Source organism: Solea solea, chromosome 16 (assembly GCF_958295425.1).
Source record: "Solea solea chromosome 16, fSolSol10.1, whole genome shotgun sequence".
Lineage (NCBI taxonomy): Eukaryota > Metazoa > Chordata > Actinopteri > Pleuronectiformes > Soleidae > Solea > Solea solea.
Window position 1 is genome coordinate 19,842,325 of NC_081149.1, and position 16,299 is coordinate 19,858,623.

Below are 16,299 nucleotides of genomic sequence, written 5' to 3' on the forward strand. Positions count from 1 at the left end.
GATTTGCGGTCAGTTTTGAGGAAACTTGGCATGGAGGTCCGGTGTGTCAGAAATGTGATATTGGCATAGTGCAGGGCTCTATAGTGCCCCCTAAGGGGAAACGCGGATGGAGCGAGCCAAAACTAAGTTGCACCAAATTTCACAAAACTTAGTGGGAACATGTTATTGCCCAAGACAAACAAAAAGTCTATTGGGACCATGGCCTCAACTCAACAGGAAGTTGGCCTTTTTGAATTTGGCGTCGATGTTGGTGGTTTGCACACATCGTACCAACATAAAAACACGTAGTTTTGCTACCATTGACATAGCTAAACAAACTTCTTAACTGTTTTGACTAAGTAGTTTGCATTTGAACAAACTAAAACTAGTATTTTTTTTATCTTATGCACAGTTTACGTTACAACTCTAAACATACTCTTTTATTACTGTTTGCTGATATTGCTTTGAAGTTTACCGGCATTACACCAAATTACATGGAAAGTGTACATGTTCTTCACCTTCATGGGTCTTTTCAACATTATATTCAACATTATACTGCTTAAACGTCACAATATTTCACAGTTAGTTTCATAAATGTATTTCCACTGTTGATCTATTCACAGGTTTTCTACCCTAAAGAAACCCTCAACAATCCACTTTCTCTGGACCTGATCTTCAGACAGGTTGATCTGTATTTTCAGTCTTCATTTACATTTTCTTACATTTCTCCTTTTATTTCACTGTAACTTTAATTTTTAGTGATCTAGTTTTTAGTAATTCCATAAAAATAGTTATTAATTATTAGTTATTAGTTATTTAGTTATTGTAAATGATCCTACTTTTACATATTAATATTTTTTTGCTCTGCAGGTTATTCATGACACCTTCTCTGAGGCCTGTATCCGCATCACTCAGGAGGAGAGACAGAAGATGAAAGCTCTCCTTGGTACAGAGAGATCCACTATATATACCTCATTGACTCCAACCACATTAACTGTGGATGGTTTGATATCCTCAACTCTTCTTTTGGTTTTTTTCTTCGACAGTGGCGAATAATGTGGATCAGGGTTCGGGAACGCATGATGAGAAAATAAAGAAGGAAGTGGTCTCCATGGCCAAAGACTCATGGGAGATCTACTTTTCCCGCCTCTTTCCGGCATCTGTGAGTTCTCATCGCTGTCTTGGCAGAGATAAATGTATTAGAATATTTGCAGAGTCAAGTGTAATTAATCAGAGACAGCTCACAAAAGCTTCCTCTACTTGGCATCATTAGTTTTATTGTTTCAACTGTTGTTATGAGACGTGTACGTGCACTTTTCCTGGTATAAACACTGGCTTTTTCTCAACTCTCCTTATGGAGACAGAAGCTCATTCCTAATGAGGTTGAGCCTCAATTTATGAGGCTCTGGTTAAAGTTAGGACTAACGTCTTAAAATGTGAATTGCTCTTAGTTTAAGATGAGGTTTAGGCATTGACTGCTTTAAGGTTCAGGTTAGGTACAAGGCTGTGGTTAGGCTGTCACAGTGAACGGAAGTCAATGCAATGTTTAAATACAAATATCTGCACAAACCTGCATGTGTGTGTGCGTGTGTGTGTGTGTGTTCCAGGGCAGTGTGGGGACAGGGGTGCAAGTGCTGTCTGTGTCTCATAAAGGCATCAAGCTGCTGAAGATGGTGCGGAGCAGTTCCTCTGCCTCGGATTACTTCCGAGTGCTGAGGCCTTACGGGTCAGTCTCACAGAAACACGTTAGTCATGCCTTATCACTGGAAGAATCTGTACTGCCTGTTTGCACTTACTCTTACTTCCTGGCTTTGCGTATCACTTCCTTTTCAGCTACTCGGACATCCTGTTTGTGTCGATTCCATCTAAGAACATGCTGGAGTTCAACCTGACCAACGAGAAGTTGATCTTGTTCTCTGCCAAGGCCCCGCAGGTCAAACACATGATTGACTACTTCCTCACAGAGCTCAAGAAGGTGAGGGTCTGGTTTCTGGTTCGTTTGAAGCTTTTGAAGTCTGGGTTTGCTATGGATCCGTGGTTAAAATACACAGTGGTGAAAAACAAAGGATACAATTATGAAGTTCAAATATAAAGTACTGCACCTCCTGCAAATGATGACACAAAACAGCAAAAATATGAATTAATCACCTATTGATTTTAACCTGAATTTGGTGATATGGCTTTGACATCAGGCAAGCAGCTAAACCATAAGCAGGACCACGTTGATTTAGATGATTCTATGTGTAAAGCTAAAGGAATTAAAATCAACATTAAATAACTTGTTGAAATTGACGCTGCAGAGTCAAAGCCAAGCTCAGACAAATGTTTTAAAGAAAGGCTTCATCATAAGTCTCACTTTCTCAGACTGGAGACCAAATCTCATCATGATAAGGGAATTCATCTTCATGTCAAATCTGGGCGAATATCCATTTGATTTACTTGCATGTCCTGCATGTCCTGGGATGTTTTCCTGAATGAATGCTTCCCATTCCTAGATTGATTTGAAAGAAGGAATTTAAATCCGTTTTTAAAGGTTCCATCACACAAAAGATGATTAACTTCCATCCACACTTCCTTTCTTTATATAAATACATCAGTCTATAGCTGCATGATCCAAGAGGGTGATTTGATTAATTTAATTAATTAACTGATTTAAGCACATTCATGTAAAATGTAAAATGTAAATAATGCATTATTGTGTTTCAGAGGAATGGAACAGTATTTTAGGCTCAGTGTCTGTCATGACTGTGTTGTTTGTATCTGTTACAGGACTCGGAGTATGTGGTGGCTGTGAGGAACTACATCACCGAAGACAGGACTCTGCTCAGCTTCCACAAAGGAGACATCATCAGGCTGCAGCACATGGACGGGCTGGAGGCTGGTGAGACATGCCAAGCACACATAAACACACACAAAATGCACTTGTTGAGCACCCTGTATAGCTGTGTCTCTTCAGCCTTGCTTTCTGCTTTGGTGAGCCTTGTACACTTTGACTCTGCTTCCCTGTGCTTCACGACACTATTCAGGCAAATATTATGGCTGCATAGTGAGGAAGAAGGTCATGCTTCTGGAGGAAATAAAGAGAGACACTCCTGAGTTTGGTGGGTTTGGTTTGGGCTGTTTTCTCTGCTGGGTGTTGTGTTTCTGACTCTGTGCCGTTTTTCTTTTTGCTTGTTGGTTTAACTTCTGTGTTCCTCGTTTTTCTTTGTTTGTTTTAAACCTCTAGTGTGTAGGGTTTGGTGATTTGTGTTGTGGTTGATGTTATTATGCTGCCTCTGTTAAGTCTTTGTGAGCAGAAATGATGTGTCATTATTTGTCTGCTGTGGAGCGTGTGTGTTTGTGTTGCAGTGGGCAGTGGCAATTATTTAGCATTTAGAATTCACTTCTGAAACTCTTCATGGACACTTCCTTGTGTTGTCATTCATACTTGAATCTGTTGTGTGTCTTGTCATAAACTGAATTGCATCCTGTGTGCAGTGCGTGAATGTCACCGGGCGACACAAGAACAAAACACAGCCATACTAATAAACACAGAGAGTCATGTGGAGCTGCTACTCTTAATATCTTTATATCTTTGACTTGATTTTCTGTGTCATAAAAGCTGACAAACAAAGTTTCTACTGTTGGTTGGACACAAAGGTCACCTCTATCTTTGTCTGTGTTTATGAATGAACATCTCAGTGACTGTACTTCCTGTATGTTTTGGTGTGTGCGTGTGTGAAAAGGCTGGCGGTTCGGGGCTGTGTATGGAAAGTCGGGAGTGTTTCCCAGCGAGTACGTCCATCCTGTGGCTGCTCCAGACTTTCTGATTCTCCCCGATGAACGGACGGAGCCTCGACACAGACAGGGACGAGTCGCTGCCTCTGCTGCTGTTGCCGTAGCGATGGGCTCGGCGGTCGCTGCCCACGAGCTTGACCTCTCCACAGAGGTGCGTTTGTCCTGCTCATGAACAGATGAACAGCAGATACAGTGAAATATTGAAATAAGTCTGAATACCAGGCTTAAAACCACCAAGTTGAGCATGAGTGAAACCCTGACATTATGGTGATCGGCTGGTGTTTACACAGTATGTTGGAATGTTTTTGGTTTGCAGAAATGGAACTATTTCATTGATAATTACATCTTTGGGGTTCTGCTAAGTGGCACTGTTGCTTAAGTTTTTACTCTGTGGGTGTATGCATGTGTATCAGGTAGTAAATGAGATGTACGGGGACAGTCTGAGCGGTGAACAGGACGAGCTGCCTCTGCAAGGTGGCCAGTACAACATGGTTGAGTTTGCCAGGAAGTACTTCAGAGAGGCCCAGAAGAACAAGAGGTCAGACATGTACACACACACACACACACACACACAAACTGAATGTGCATGTTTACCCAAAAGTCATAAATGCATTGCTGACTGCTGCCTGTGTTTCTATTTTGTTCGTAGTGATCAGAAAGCCAAAAAGGGGAAGGAGGGCAGGGAGCCTGTTGATATGGTTAAATTCTCCAAGGTAAAATTCACCTCTATAAGCTCTGCCTTTATACAACATGTATATGTTATCCAATATACACCTGGTTTTTCTTTTTTTTTAATTCTCTGTATTATCAGTTTTTCCAAACTCATAGACAGAGTACCATCAACTTCAAACTGAGACAAATGACCAACAAAATGAATAAAGAAAAATAAAAAAACATAGGCTTGGACTAATTTACTTATTACTTGCTGTGTGTTTGTCTCTCCAGTCTCCAATCCAGGAGTCTCTGATCGATTTCTCAGACAGCGGAATGAACAGAGTGGCTACCGACATCTTCGTAGGTGAGCGAAGAATGAAAGAGTGGGGGATTGATGTAGGAGACAGAAGTGAGAGGACATCACTTCTTCATCATCATCAAAATCTCAAGTGGCAGACAATTAATATTTTTAACATTTAATTAACTACATGAACAAATAGCTCATACAGGTTTACGAGCATCATGATCTCTGAGCTCCTTTTGTACCGTATGAGTCAAATTTGAATTGAACTGAAATGATGTTCCATGTATTTGTTTTTATTCAGCCATAATGAAGTTCATGGGAGACTTCCCACTGAAAGGGCAAACTGAACAGGACCTGGTCGCCACTATTCTGAAGGTACACAATAACAATATTAAAATGACAGACTGAGCAACACCTGCTGGTGCTTTCACTTTATAAACTCTGGTTTATTGCTTTCATGTGTTTTTATCTTGCAGTTAAGCAGTGACCATGGCCTGATTAAGGATGAAGCCTACTGCCAGGTGATGAAGCAAGTCACCGCTAACACCAGCTCCAAACCGTACGATTCTTCTTCTTTATGTCACATCACATGTTAAGCAGCCCTGAAGACCTATTCGGCACTAGAACAGTCCATGGGAAAGATTTCATTTTTGTCCATTTGCGTATATTTTGTGTAGGGACAGTTGTCAGAGAGGATGGAGGCTGCTTTACATCCTGACAGCTTTTCACCGCTGCTCTGATGTGATGAAGCCGTTTCTGTTGAAGTTTCTGCAGGACGCGTGTGCCGGCCCCGGAGTTCTGTACCAAGGTAGACAATCTGTCCATCCTACAGTTTAAGTCACCTCAGAGACTTAAACCAAAGACTTAAATCTTTACTGGCTGCTGTTCTTACTTGACAGGTATTGCCAAGGCATGTGAGCAGAATCTGATGAGGACTTTTCAATATGGTGGACGTATACAGTATCCCAACAATATGGAACTCAAAGCCATGCTGGTTTGTCTATAATTGAGCCATGCATTATTCTTTTATTCTCTGGCTACATCACTAAAAATGTCATTCACTACCAGGAATCCACAAGAACAGTAACTTTAGGGGTTGATGTTTCAATAAGTGCTTTGCTATTTAATGTAATGATGCCACTTTTAGTTTATTGATAAAAAAATGCAGTAAAACCTATAACCTATTATAGTGCTGGCTTACTTACAATTATAATACAACAATCTTGAAGGCACAATGTTGCCAGCCTAGTTCAATGTATTATGTGTAAGTTGTGACTGTGTAGAGTAAAGTGGAGTTTAAGACACCTTTGTCATGTTGAAATGTGACTGCTGCTGTGTTGCCCTCAGCAGCATCAGAATTCTCCGTGCATTCGGCGTCCTCCAGCGTTTATCTCTCCTGCGACGTCTCCCTCTGATTTGTTGTTTGTGTGCAGGCTGGGCGGAGCTCCAAGAGACAGCTGTTCTTGCTGCCAGGTGGGATTGAAAGGCACTTGAAAATCAAGACGTGCTCTGTGAGTGGTGCGCACACACACACACACAAACAAACACACATCCGGTGAAGTTATACTGCACTCATTCAGAAGACAAGTTTTATCGTGTAGCGTTGGGATAGATAAAATAAAAATAATCATCCTGAGAGGGGGCTTATGAGAGCTTAAAAAAAAAGCATTATATCACACAGCAGTAAAATCTGCAATCTCATAACGTTAAGACTAGATGTTGACTGATACGGGTCTTTAATGGCCAATGCCGGTTTTTATAAATCAGGTGACAAATGATTGAAATATTTTGGCCCAAATATGTAGCAGATTTAGTTTTTTCCTCCATCTGATAAAATATAATTGTTCAATGATAGCAAATAATACAAAAAAAAAACTGCTTAACTTCAGTAACCAGTTACTGTACAACACTAATGGTCTGTCTCTCCAATATACATTTTATGTCTGCACTACAATATTTCCAATAAAAATAATATATGAACACAATATTTAAAACATGAAACACATTTTTTTTGGAGTAAAAATACTCATTATCAAAAAAAATGGCAAATAATGACCCGATTAATAGACCCAACCAATTTATCTATCTATCACTTGTTAAGACTACTGGTCAAATCTTAAATGGTTAGATTTTACCAAATGAATTTATTAATCATGAAGTATATAACATCTACTGACCCTGCCTTTTACCATGAACAGGATCATGGGATTTATTTTTTAAGTGACTTTGTCTCAAGGTACTTTTTCATGTACAAGGCATCCACTTCCACTCAGGTAGAGTCGGAGCAAGACCTCAACACATCTATTACTTTGTCACTGTGGGCCTCTATTTGGAAATCAGGCATTCACTTATCCAAATGTGTTAGATACAAGTTTTCTGGGATCAAGCAGTGCTTGGTTGTAGAGGGACTGATTGCAACCGATATATATAAAAAAAGTGACAAAGTATTGCTTAAAGTGAAATGGTATTTTTCATTTTAGGTATCTATGGATGCCATCGAGGAGCTTTGTTATGAGATGGGACTGCACAGAGTGGAGGCATTGGATGAATATGCCATCTTTTTGGTCACACACAAAGGTAAACTAGTTAAAAGTCTGTAAAGTCACGTGTTAATAAAAAGATAATTGCTGATGCTCGTTTATGTTTAGGTCAGAATGTGCGTCCCCTAAACAAGCGTGAATACATCCTGGACATTGTTACGGAGGCCGAGCCCGTGGACGCTAACTACAGTCTGTGGTTCAGAAGAGTCATATGGAGTCTGGCTCTGAAGCTCGATAATGAACTTTATGTCACCATGCACTATAACCAGGTACGGATCTGCGATAGGAAATGAAACACGGACGATATCCTGTTTTTGGTCATTTTTGGCTCATATTCTGATGAGTCTCCCCTGTAGCACTGCCTACCCATTATCTCCTCATATGTTGTGGAAAAACTAGATCCAGTTTCCTCTGGGAAGCCTCTCTCGGACAATGCAGTTTGAATATCCATGTGTGGTTGATGAGGACACTTGTTAATCTTGTTTTCGAGCAGATGACATACAGCATAACAATCATATCATATGAGACTGGCACAAAAGCATTCTCTGTGTCTCTGTCTCAGGTCTTGCCAGACTACCTGAAGGCCCTGCTCAGTGTGGTTCCTCAGGGTAAAGTCAGTGAACAGCATCTCCAGCAGATTGCCAGACTGGCTGCCCTTCAGCACCGTGCCAAGGACACCAGCTACCTGCCCACCCTGTAAATACACGTAAACACATAGATGGACAATATTGCTTTACTATTGCCCATTTGTTGTCTATGTTATATTTCCATAAATACTTGTCAAATAGTTGAATAACAGAGGGTGAACACAGGAACACATAATTGCACACCTACTACTACTCACACAGAGAACATAACATACTAATTTATCCTTGGTTTGCTCTTTGTGTGTGTGTTTAGTCGTGAGGTGCAGGAGTGTGTCCCACCGCAGTTCTACGGCAAACAAGGTTCACAGCATTGGCTGAACATGGCAACTCAACACATGCAGCAGGTCCAGCCGATAAACCCACACCAGGCCCGTGCACAGTTTCTTGGTAAGACTGCAGCTCTGTGAATGCACTTATTCTGCCTCAAATTAAAACAATAAAACCAAAAACGACACATTTAAATCCCAAATAATTGTCTATAGGGTAAGTTGAAGTTGTGTATCATAGGCTTTTTAAGTCATTAGTGTTGAAACTATACATTATTGCTTTTCTTGCAGATAACTGAAATCCAATGTCTTGCTGATGTTTTTTTTCCTCAGGTCTGGTCAGTGCCTTCCCCATGTTTGGCTCCTCTTTCTTCTACATCCAGAGTTCGAGCACTGCATCCATCCATGCCCCGTGCATCCTGGCTGTAAATCTGAACGGACTACACTTTCTCAACAAAGACACTCACGTACGTTACAAACACTGACAATTACATTGTTGATCATCCACTCTGTGTAACATGGGACTAACACTATTAGACCAGCTCGGAAACTATGGCTGAATGAGTGTAATACAGAGCAGAGCAGATGCTTATTTGACTTTGTGTTGATTCATTTACATTCATTTTAAAACAGTGTATTTGGCTCCCTCTGCTGGTTATGTGGTTTTCTTTCTGCTTTTAATCCATCCATCCATCCATTTTATTTTATTGGTAAACCACAAATCAAACATGGGAGGAAAACATTGATAACCATTTTTCTATTTTAATATATGATTTGCTTAAATATTTTGACAGGAATATATAGTCTATGTACTTGTGTGTATACTGTGTGATTAGGAGGCCATGGTGCGTTTCCCTCTGAAGGAAGTCCAGTCAACTCGCACCCAGAGACCAACCTCAGGCTCTAGTTACCCGTATGTGGAGATAATGATAGGGGACCTGCTCAACCAGCGCATCACACAGTTACAACTGGAGCAGGTAAATGAGATGAAGAGAGGAGGGCGTCAAATAGTCTGCTGTCCAGTAGGAGCCATGTTTTTTTTCTAAATCTGTGTGTATTTTCCAGGGCTTGGAGCTGTGCCGAGTCATTGCCATGCACATGGAGAACATGTTGTCAGTCAGAGAAAAGAGACTCACTCTGCCACCAAGTGAAATTACCCTTTTATAGCACGCACACACTGTATATAACACTGTATGCCTTATAAATATACTTCATCTACCTCTGTTTAAAAAAAATAGAGTATTTTGATATTTAAAATTAATGTTTCTTGTTTAAATGTATGTTGGTGACGCTGATGACAGAGTTTTGTGGGAAAGGACATATTTCCATAATCTTATTTTTATCATCAAATTGTCTGGGCCATTATTTTCCCCAATTTTATTGTTTTTTTGTGAACTTGTTTGGTCCAACATGCAGTCCAAAACCAAAAGATATTCAGTTTGCCACATAACTTTTTGTAGCTGTAATCAAGACAATTTCGGGCCTTTTTGATTAATTTCCTTGAATTCATCAGAATTATTGCACATTTGCTTAATAAACTTGTTTTCACTCTTTTCGGAATCTATTCAACAATAAACTAGTATCTCTGTGCATGGTACAGCACATCGTTATATACCTGTGCCATGCATGTACTTACAGTATGTGCACAATAATGAGTCTGTGATGCAGTTGGTGGTTTAGACTCATTGTTAATGATTTTTTAGTTTCATATTTTTTTAGCCAGAACTGCTTAAAATCATGTTTGCCGTGGTTGCTGGACAGGACTTTATTAACTTAAACTTCCCCACGTCAGAAGAATATTATGATTTGATCATTGAGTTGTACCACGGATCAAGGGTAAAACTGCTGCTGTAGTTGGCTTTGCACAAGTTAAGAAACATTTGCAAACTTAATTTTAGCTGTTTCATATGTTTAGCATCATTTGATGCTTGTGATTTGAAATGAAATATTGTTAAGTTCAGGCCTGCATTACATTGGCTTCATTTAATGGGCCTTCTTTCTTTATTTATTTTTTATTTACTTTACCTAATTTTGCCTTTCTTTGGTTGTGAATTGAAGTTGTGAAAAAGAAGGAAATTATACTGATGCATGTGCATGTTTTATAGACCCCCCCATCATTGAACACTTTGCACTAAGACAAAATATTTATACACAATATATGATAATGTATATAATATATACAATGTATATACCTTTTTTAAATGCCCACACTGTAGATAACAGATGTGAATGTGAGAAAAGTACATTAAAGTTTGTAGTATAAATGATTACAGTGTGTCCTTTTTTAACGAACTTTAACACACCAACACCAATATGGTATGTTAAGTAAATAAACATTAATATTAATTGTAATTTGTATTTAGTTTATGGAAATGAATAGAAACAAATTTGGCCCCGATGCAACAGTTTAGTACTTAAACATTTATTTCCATGACAAATTGGCAAAATGATTAATCTGGAAAATGAATAGTATTGATTGCATGTGTTCTGTGTTTAGGTTAAATAAAAATAAATCCACTTACTTGCATTAATCCAAAAACTTTGATAAAACGTTGCAATTATATTAATATTAACAATTATTCAACAATTTAATGTGAACAAGTTTTTATTTTGTGGAACAAACTCACCGTTTCTCGCATTGTACTGAGACGGGTGGTTATGGCATGCATCCGGTGCGTCCTGTGCTACAAACCGAACACCCCTCTCCTCCAGAATGCTGTGCTGTGTGGGCGTTTTTTTGTAATTGGTCGCAGATTTCTTCACCCTCATTGGTTCACAGTAACGGGGTCCGTGAGAACCGGGAACAGGAACGGAGGGGGGAGGAGGAGGAGGAGAGGGAGGAGAGGGAGGGGGCTGTGGTCAAACCCACCACGACCTAAACAGCTCCAAGAGGGAGAGAGAGGAGGGAGGAGAGCCGTAGCAGCAGCGGCAGCAGTAGCAGTGTACCAGCCCCGCTCTCTCACTATCCCAGCCTGCATGGGCTACTCGGTTAGCTAGCTTAGCATCGCCCGCTCCTGCCGCCAAGAACCCTGATTGTTATCTCCTCGTTTTCCTCTCCGTCCCCTCACAGTCACTCACCCACCCGGTGCTGATTTACCATCTACCCGGCTTCAAGATGATGAAGTTCAGGTTTCGTCGGCAGGGTACGGACCCGCAGAGGGAGAAGATAAAACAGGAGCTTTTCGCCTTCAACAAGGTAAAGTAACGGGACAACGGGAGTCGGGAAAGGATGATGAGCAGGAGGAGGTCGGGGAGTGAGTGTTTCCCCCTCTCCTCCTTATTTTGCTGTCCCCTAAAACTAAACACAGTGTTTCTTCTGAACATACTTGGAAGTTTATCTCCGCGCAGCGTTTGCTCCAGTCACTGTTTCGTTTCACTGTCTGTTTTTCAGCGAGAGGCACAAATTAGCTTCACACTTCTCCCCCATGGGACGTGCTCTTTGTTGATATGGGTTTATGTGTTTGCGTGTAAAGTGGCCTGTTAATTGGCTTCCACCCAAGCAAAGCCTGCGTTGAAAGTGAAGCAGGGAGACTCAGTGAGTGTGTTTCTGTGCAGCAGCTGATTGTGTCAGAGACAGGGAGAGAGGACTCACTAGGCTTCAGACGATCCGGCTGAGCTGTGTGTCGCTACAGTTTGATGCTTTATGAGTGCCAGACAACCCATACTTAAAGCTGTAGTGTGTAACTTTTTAAAGATGAACACATGTCTAAAACATTCAGACCATTGTCAAATGAGTTTGCACAATCCCAATTAAGCCCACCAACTGCTCCTGACTCTGCATTTCTCAGTACAGCAGCGGCGTTTAGATCTCGTGTCACCCGGTGACATGCTCACTGTACAAAGGAAACGATAAGTTTTACGTAAAGACAGACACAGGCACCCACAACATTTGCTAGTAGCACAAGATGGCTTCAGTTTGGAGTACGAGTATGGTTCGAAAACTCCAGTTGTCCAGCAAATGCCTCATGCTTGATAAATGCTTTATTCCCTGCGCTGCTGCTGTTTACACACAAACATGCCCTCACTCACAGTATTGCTTGACAGTGGCACTGCAACTAACGACTATTTTGATAGCTGACAAGTCATCAACTACTGTAACAACTAGTTGACTAGTAGGATTATGAGTTGCACAAAACACAATGCTTTTTTTCTTTGATTAACTTCAAGACAATTCTGTCTACACATACAGTAATAGGCTAGCTACTAGCATGGGAGCTAACTATCTTACCGATGTGCGTCAGAATCTTCCAAAATGATGTGTTTCCTCTTCAAATGTTCATGTTTAGCTGAGGTGGCCCCATGGTGTGCGACGTTCATCTTGTATATCTTGCATGTGACAGTTTTCTTGGTTGTGTCAAGTATGCCATGTTCCCAAACTTGGAACGTGGACCTTTTGTTTCGTGTTAGCGTCACTTCAGCCACTTCTATGTTGCTGCTTCCCCTTCTGTTCCCCGTTACTAGTGCGCATGTGCTATCAGTGCATCAACGATTTGGGAAAAGTGAGATGTCTCACTCTGAGCAGGTTCAATTGGCTACGATGAAGCATTGTTTAGGGTGGAATTGTGTGCCGTGGGATACATACATCCTGGTGCCGCTAACGACAAGTCATTGCACCTCAGAGCCCATTTTCAGCGTGCAAATAAGAGGCAGAATAATAACATCAACAAAAACTAATAAAACTACACTGCAGTGTTAAAGATACATACATAAGATGGCTGTCGGTACGATGACAGTTTTGATGGTTTTGTGCCACACAATATTTACACATTGTACAACACAACACAAGTACTTTCCTCGCTGCCTTTAGCTTGTGGTGCCCAGAGCTTTCAGAGCTCCTTATTGATTCAGTGTTAGAAGGTCTGTGGTTGAAACCACGGGTGTCAGGTCTCATACAACTCATCCACATGGATATAAACTAGTTCGTGTACAGTAAGTCTTCACTAGAGATGGGAATATAAATGACAAAACAAGCTGACGATAAGATGACCGTGGTGTATTTCCATTATGAGGACAATTATCAATCGAAAATTTGTTATTTGATGTTTTTAGATGCATCTTTTCAGTCATTCAACAACCTTATAATTTATAAAGATATTTTGGACAGTGTTTAAGTATTAATGACATCTAATGGTGTTGACACTGCAGATTTTAACAAATGGAGATATTACATATTCCCTTGTGTCAGGGATCTACAGTATGGTGGCCTTTGAAAACTAGAAATGCTGTTGTTCTCTGTTTGCAAAGTAAGCTTCTGCATTAATACCAGTGCTCTAGCTGGTTTCTAACTATAGAAACATGACAGCCTCCTTGAAGCAAGGCCCTTGCTTAAAGTACATATTAAAGGCTTAATCTACAAAACAACTACGCAATTGCTTTTTATTTTAAAACCTTAATACACTTGTCAGTCAGTCAATAATGTCAGTAATGTTTATATAAACAAGTATCAATAGTTCATCTGCATCCGCTTACATATGTGAAGCAAATAAAGGTAGATTATCGATAGAAAACTGTTAATAAAAAACATAATTGTAGCAATAATATGGAAATCTTTTGTCAGAATATTTTACAAATTGGTAAGCAGTGTCTAATCTCAGCCACCTGAAGCCTGAGTTAACATTTTTACATACTCTTCCTCCTTTGGCAAGTGTTGACGTCTGATCTGATTCAGTTTCAGGGAGCTGAAGATTGTAAATGTACTGGTTATTGTGTATATCAAATATCAGCTGCAGGTAGTGTATTGGGGGAGCTGTGTCTTTGCCAACAGGGTTTGTACATTTATGTACACAGCACACTTGTACTGTTGAAACTAAATTGAGCACAGCCTTGACCTCAGGTTAGAGGAGGCTGCTGTGCTTGACACAGTGTCACCCAAAAAGTAGAGCAGAGTGTTCCAGCCTGTTCAAATGTTTCTTTTGTGTAAGTCACATTTTATCTTGCACAGAGGGTGACACAACACCAACCTCACTCACCATTAAAAATGAATGATTTGGGGGGAAAATGCAATCTTTTAAAGTTATATTTCAGTTAAATATTCACATTGTAATCTATTTAAATGACAATACATGAATTTTATCCAGCATACTGTAATTGGATTGGATTTTTTTTAAATAAGTGTAGAATATGGAACAATTAAAATAGAAGAATTAAACTGTAGCCTCTGCAGTTTGCGAATTGGATAGTTTTAAATTGCAAATTTGATTTGACAACTATTGCAACGCCCTACTGAAAATGAAGCAATGATAAAACTGTGCCAAAAAGGGGGGTGAATTAAATATCCAGAACAATGTGTATCTTTTTAATATTGTTTGTCATGAATAACTTGCATGTTATCTAAAGCAAATTTTAACTGGTCTTTTTACTTTTTCATATTTACCTGACAGGCACACACATACAAAAAGAGAATGATCTCATGATGGACTGCATATTAAAATAGTTTTGGTTATCAAATAGTCTGCTGATTATTTTTCAGTATAGTTATGGAAAGCAATCATTTAAAGTCCCATGAAGTCTAAAACAATGCACTGACCTTTCAAAATGTCAAAAAAAAGTGCAGCTAGTGTGAATTGTCAGTTCAACACTTCAAAAACCACAAAGGATTTCATTTAAGAAAAGCAGCAAAGTCTCAATATTGAGAAGTTAAAGGAAGAATATTCTCTCTGTTTTTGAATGAAAAAAGGGGAAACGTTATTTGATGATTTAAAAATGAGCAGAATTATTACATTTTTGCTCAACCAATGAGCAAAATGGTTCAAGGAGGACAAATCATTGCAGCTCGACATGACAGACACACACACACACACAGTGCTGTTTTTGTCAACAGCTGTGTGTGTGTACATTTGTTTGTTACCACTTAAGGACCTTCTCTGGCTTAAACACTGACCTTGTCAGGACCAGTAGTCCCTCATGGAGACCGAAATCTGGTCATAATGAGGCTGAGCCTAATTTCTGAGGAACTGGTTAAGATTAGGCCTAAGAGTTTAATTGAGTTTCAGTTAAGGTTCGGGATCATGTTTTGTTGAGACTGTCCAAATAAATATTGGTCAATGTGAGTTCTTAAAAGGACAGCTGCACAGATCTCTGTATGTCTCTCTGTGTGTGTGTGCGTGTGCGTGCACGCGTGGATCTCTGTAGCAGAGTTGCTATGACAGAAAATTGGTGTGTCTGGTCTCAAGTCCATGAACTATTGAATACACATGTCCATCACCAGCTGCTACAACTATCACTGAGGTGGTCTCTCAACAGGAGTGTTACTTTGATGTGTCTGCGTGTGTGTTTGTGTTAGTATCTACTTCAGGGAAAGCCAGAGTTAAGGTTAATATTTTACTTCATTTCTGAGTACTAAGTTTATTTCCAGATTTGTTTGTCACAGAAAGCGGTCACTGGTCTTTGACACAAAAACTCTAAAGTCCACTTGACCTGTTTTAACCGAGGTTTTAATTCTCTCCATGTCTGTTTGTTCTTTTTTTTCCCTCTGGAGATCAAAACGCTTTCCAAGCAATCTCAGCTTTTAATCAGAAGGACAGAAGGAAAAAGCTGTGAATTTATGTCAATCTCATTTAACAGAGAATAAAACAATACTGCTGACTTCAGAGCTAAAAAGCTCTTTTCCTCCAACTTTATTAAGGGAGTTGTCCCCTTTAGACGCCTCTCTGACTGCACAGTGTGACAGACACACAGACATTTCTTGTAACATTATGTTATTGTTAATCTCTGTTTTTCTGTCTGCCTGACTTTCTCCTGTAGACTGTGGAGCATGGGTTTCCCCATCAACCCAGTGCGTTGGCTTTTGACCCCAAGCTTCAACTTATGGCCATTGGCACAAAGTCGGGAGCTATCAAAGTGTATCCTTTATCATCAGCGGGCTCATACGTGTCATACAGGTGTTTGTGGAGGCCATCTGTCAAGGTAATTGTGTGAATGACCAATCAAGGTTTACTGATGTCACAATTTTCAGTAAGTAAATAATTGTAATCAAGTATGTGACTGGATTATTTGTCCCAAAATCCAACCTTTTAAGCCTTGTAGGTGAGAATTTTACTAAAAAAAGAACTCTCTGCATGGTGGCTGGTTGTCATTTCGTATCTTTTGAGGTGCTGCTCTGTTTATCTCAACACTAGCTCTGCAGTACAGAT

General features: G+C 39.9%; 2 protein-coding genes across 2 annotated transcripts in view; both read left to right on the plus strand.

Moving 5' to 3' along the window:
- myo15aa (myosin XVAa) overlaps positions 1 to 10,370 on the plus strand; it is a 33,233-nt gene extending 22,863 nt beyond the window's left edge. Inside the window, exons 43-65 of the mRNA XM_058654699.1 lie at positions 603 to 662; positions 850 to 925; positions 1,026 to 1,141; positions 1,587 to 1,705; positions 1,813 to 1,954; positions 2,749 to 2,860; positions 3,006 to 3,080; positions 3,705 to 3,907; positions 4,170 to 4,294; positions 4,406 to 4,469; positions 4,702 to 4,774; positions 5,016 to 5,089; positions 5,191 to 5,273; positions 5,392 to 5,522; positions 5,614 to 5,708; positions 6,148 to 6,225; positions 7,195 to 7,291; positions 7,363 to 7,523; positions 7,817 to 7,950; positions 8,155 to 8,288; positions 8,501 to 8,634; positions 9,004 to 9,144; positions 9,233 to 10,370. Of these exons, the coding sequence (XP_058510682.1) occupies positions 603 to 662; positions 850 to 925; positions 1,026 to 1,141; positions 1,587 to 1,705; positions 1,813 to 1,954; positions 2,749 to 2,860; positions 3,006 to 3,080; positions 3,705 to 3,907; positions 4,170 to 4,294; positions 4,406 to 4,469; positions 4,702 to 4,774; positions 5,016 to 5,089; positions 5,191 to 5,273; positions 5,392 to 5,522; positions 5,614 to 5,708; positions 6,148 to 6,225; positions 7,195 to 7,291; positions 7,363 to 7,523; positions 7,817 to 7,950; positions 8,155 to 8,288; positions 8,501 to 8,634; positions 9,004 to 9,144; positions 9,233 to 9,334 (2,529 nt within the window). The 3' untranslated portion in view covers positions 9,335 to 10,370. The remainder of the gene's footprint in view (positions 1 to 602; positions 663 to 849; positions 926 to 1,025; positions 1,142 to 1,586; positions 1,706 to 1,812; positions 1,955 to 2,748; positions 2,861 to 3,005; positions 3,081 to 3,704; positions 3,908 to 4,169; positions 4,295 to 4,405; positions 4,470 to 4,701; positions 4,775 to 5,015; positions 5,090 to 5,190; positions 5,274 to 5,391; positions 5,523 to 5,613; positions 5,709 to 6,147; positions 6,226 to 7,194; positions 7,292 to 7,362; positions 7,524 to 7,816; positions 7,951 to 8,154; positions 8,289 to 8,500; positions 8,635 to 9,003; positions 9,145 to 9,232) is intronic.
- A 659-nt stretch (positions 10,371 to 11,029) lies between these two features.
- llgl1 (LLGL scribble cell polarity complex component 1) overlaps positions 11,030 to 16,299 on the plus strand; it is a 36,208-nt gene continuing 30,938 nt past the window's right edge. Inside the window, exons 1-2 of the mRNA XM_058653480.1 lie at positions 11,030 to 11,363; positions 15,911 to 16,008. Of these exons, the coding sequence (XP_058509463.1) occupies positions 11,283 to 11,363; positions 15,911 to 16,008 (179 nt within the window). The 5' untranslated portion in view covers positions 11,030 to 11,282. The remainder of the gene's footprint in view (positions 11,364 to 15,910; positions 16,009 to 16,299) is intronic.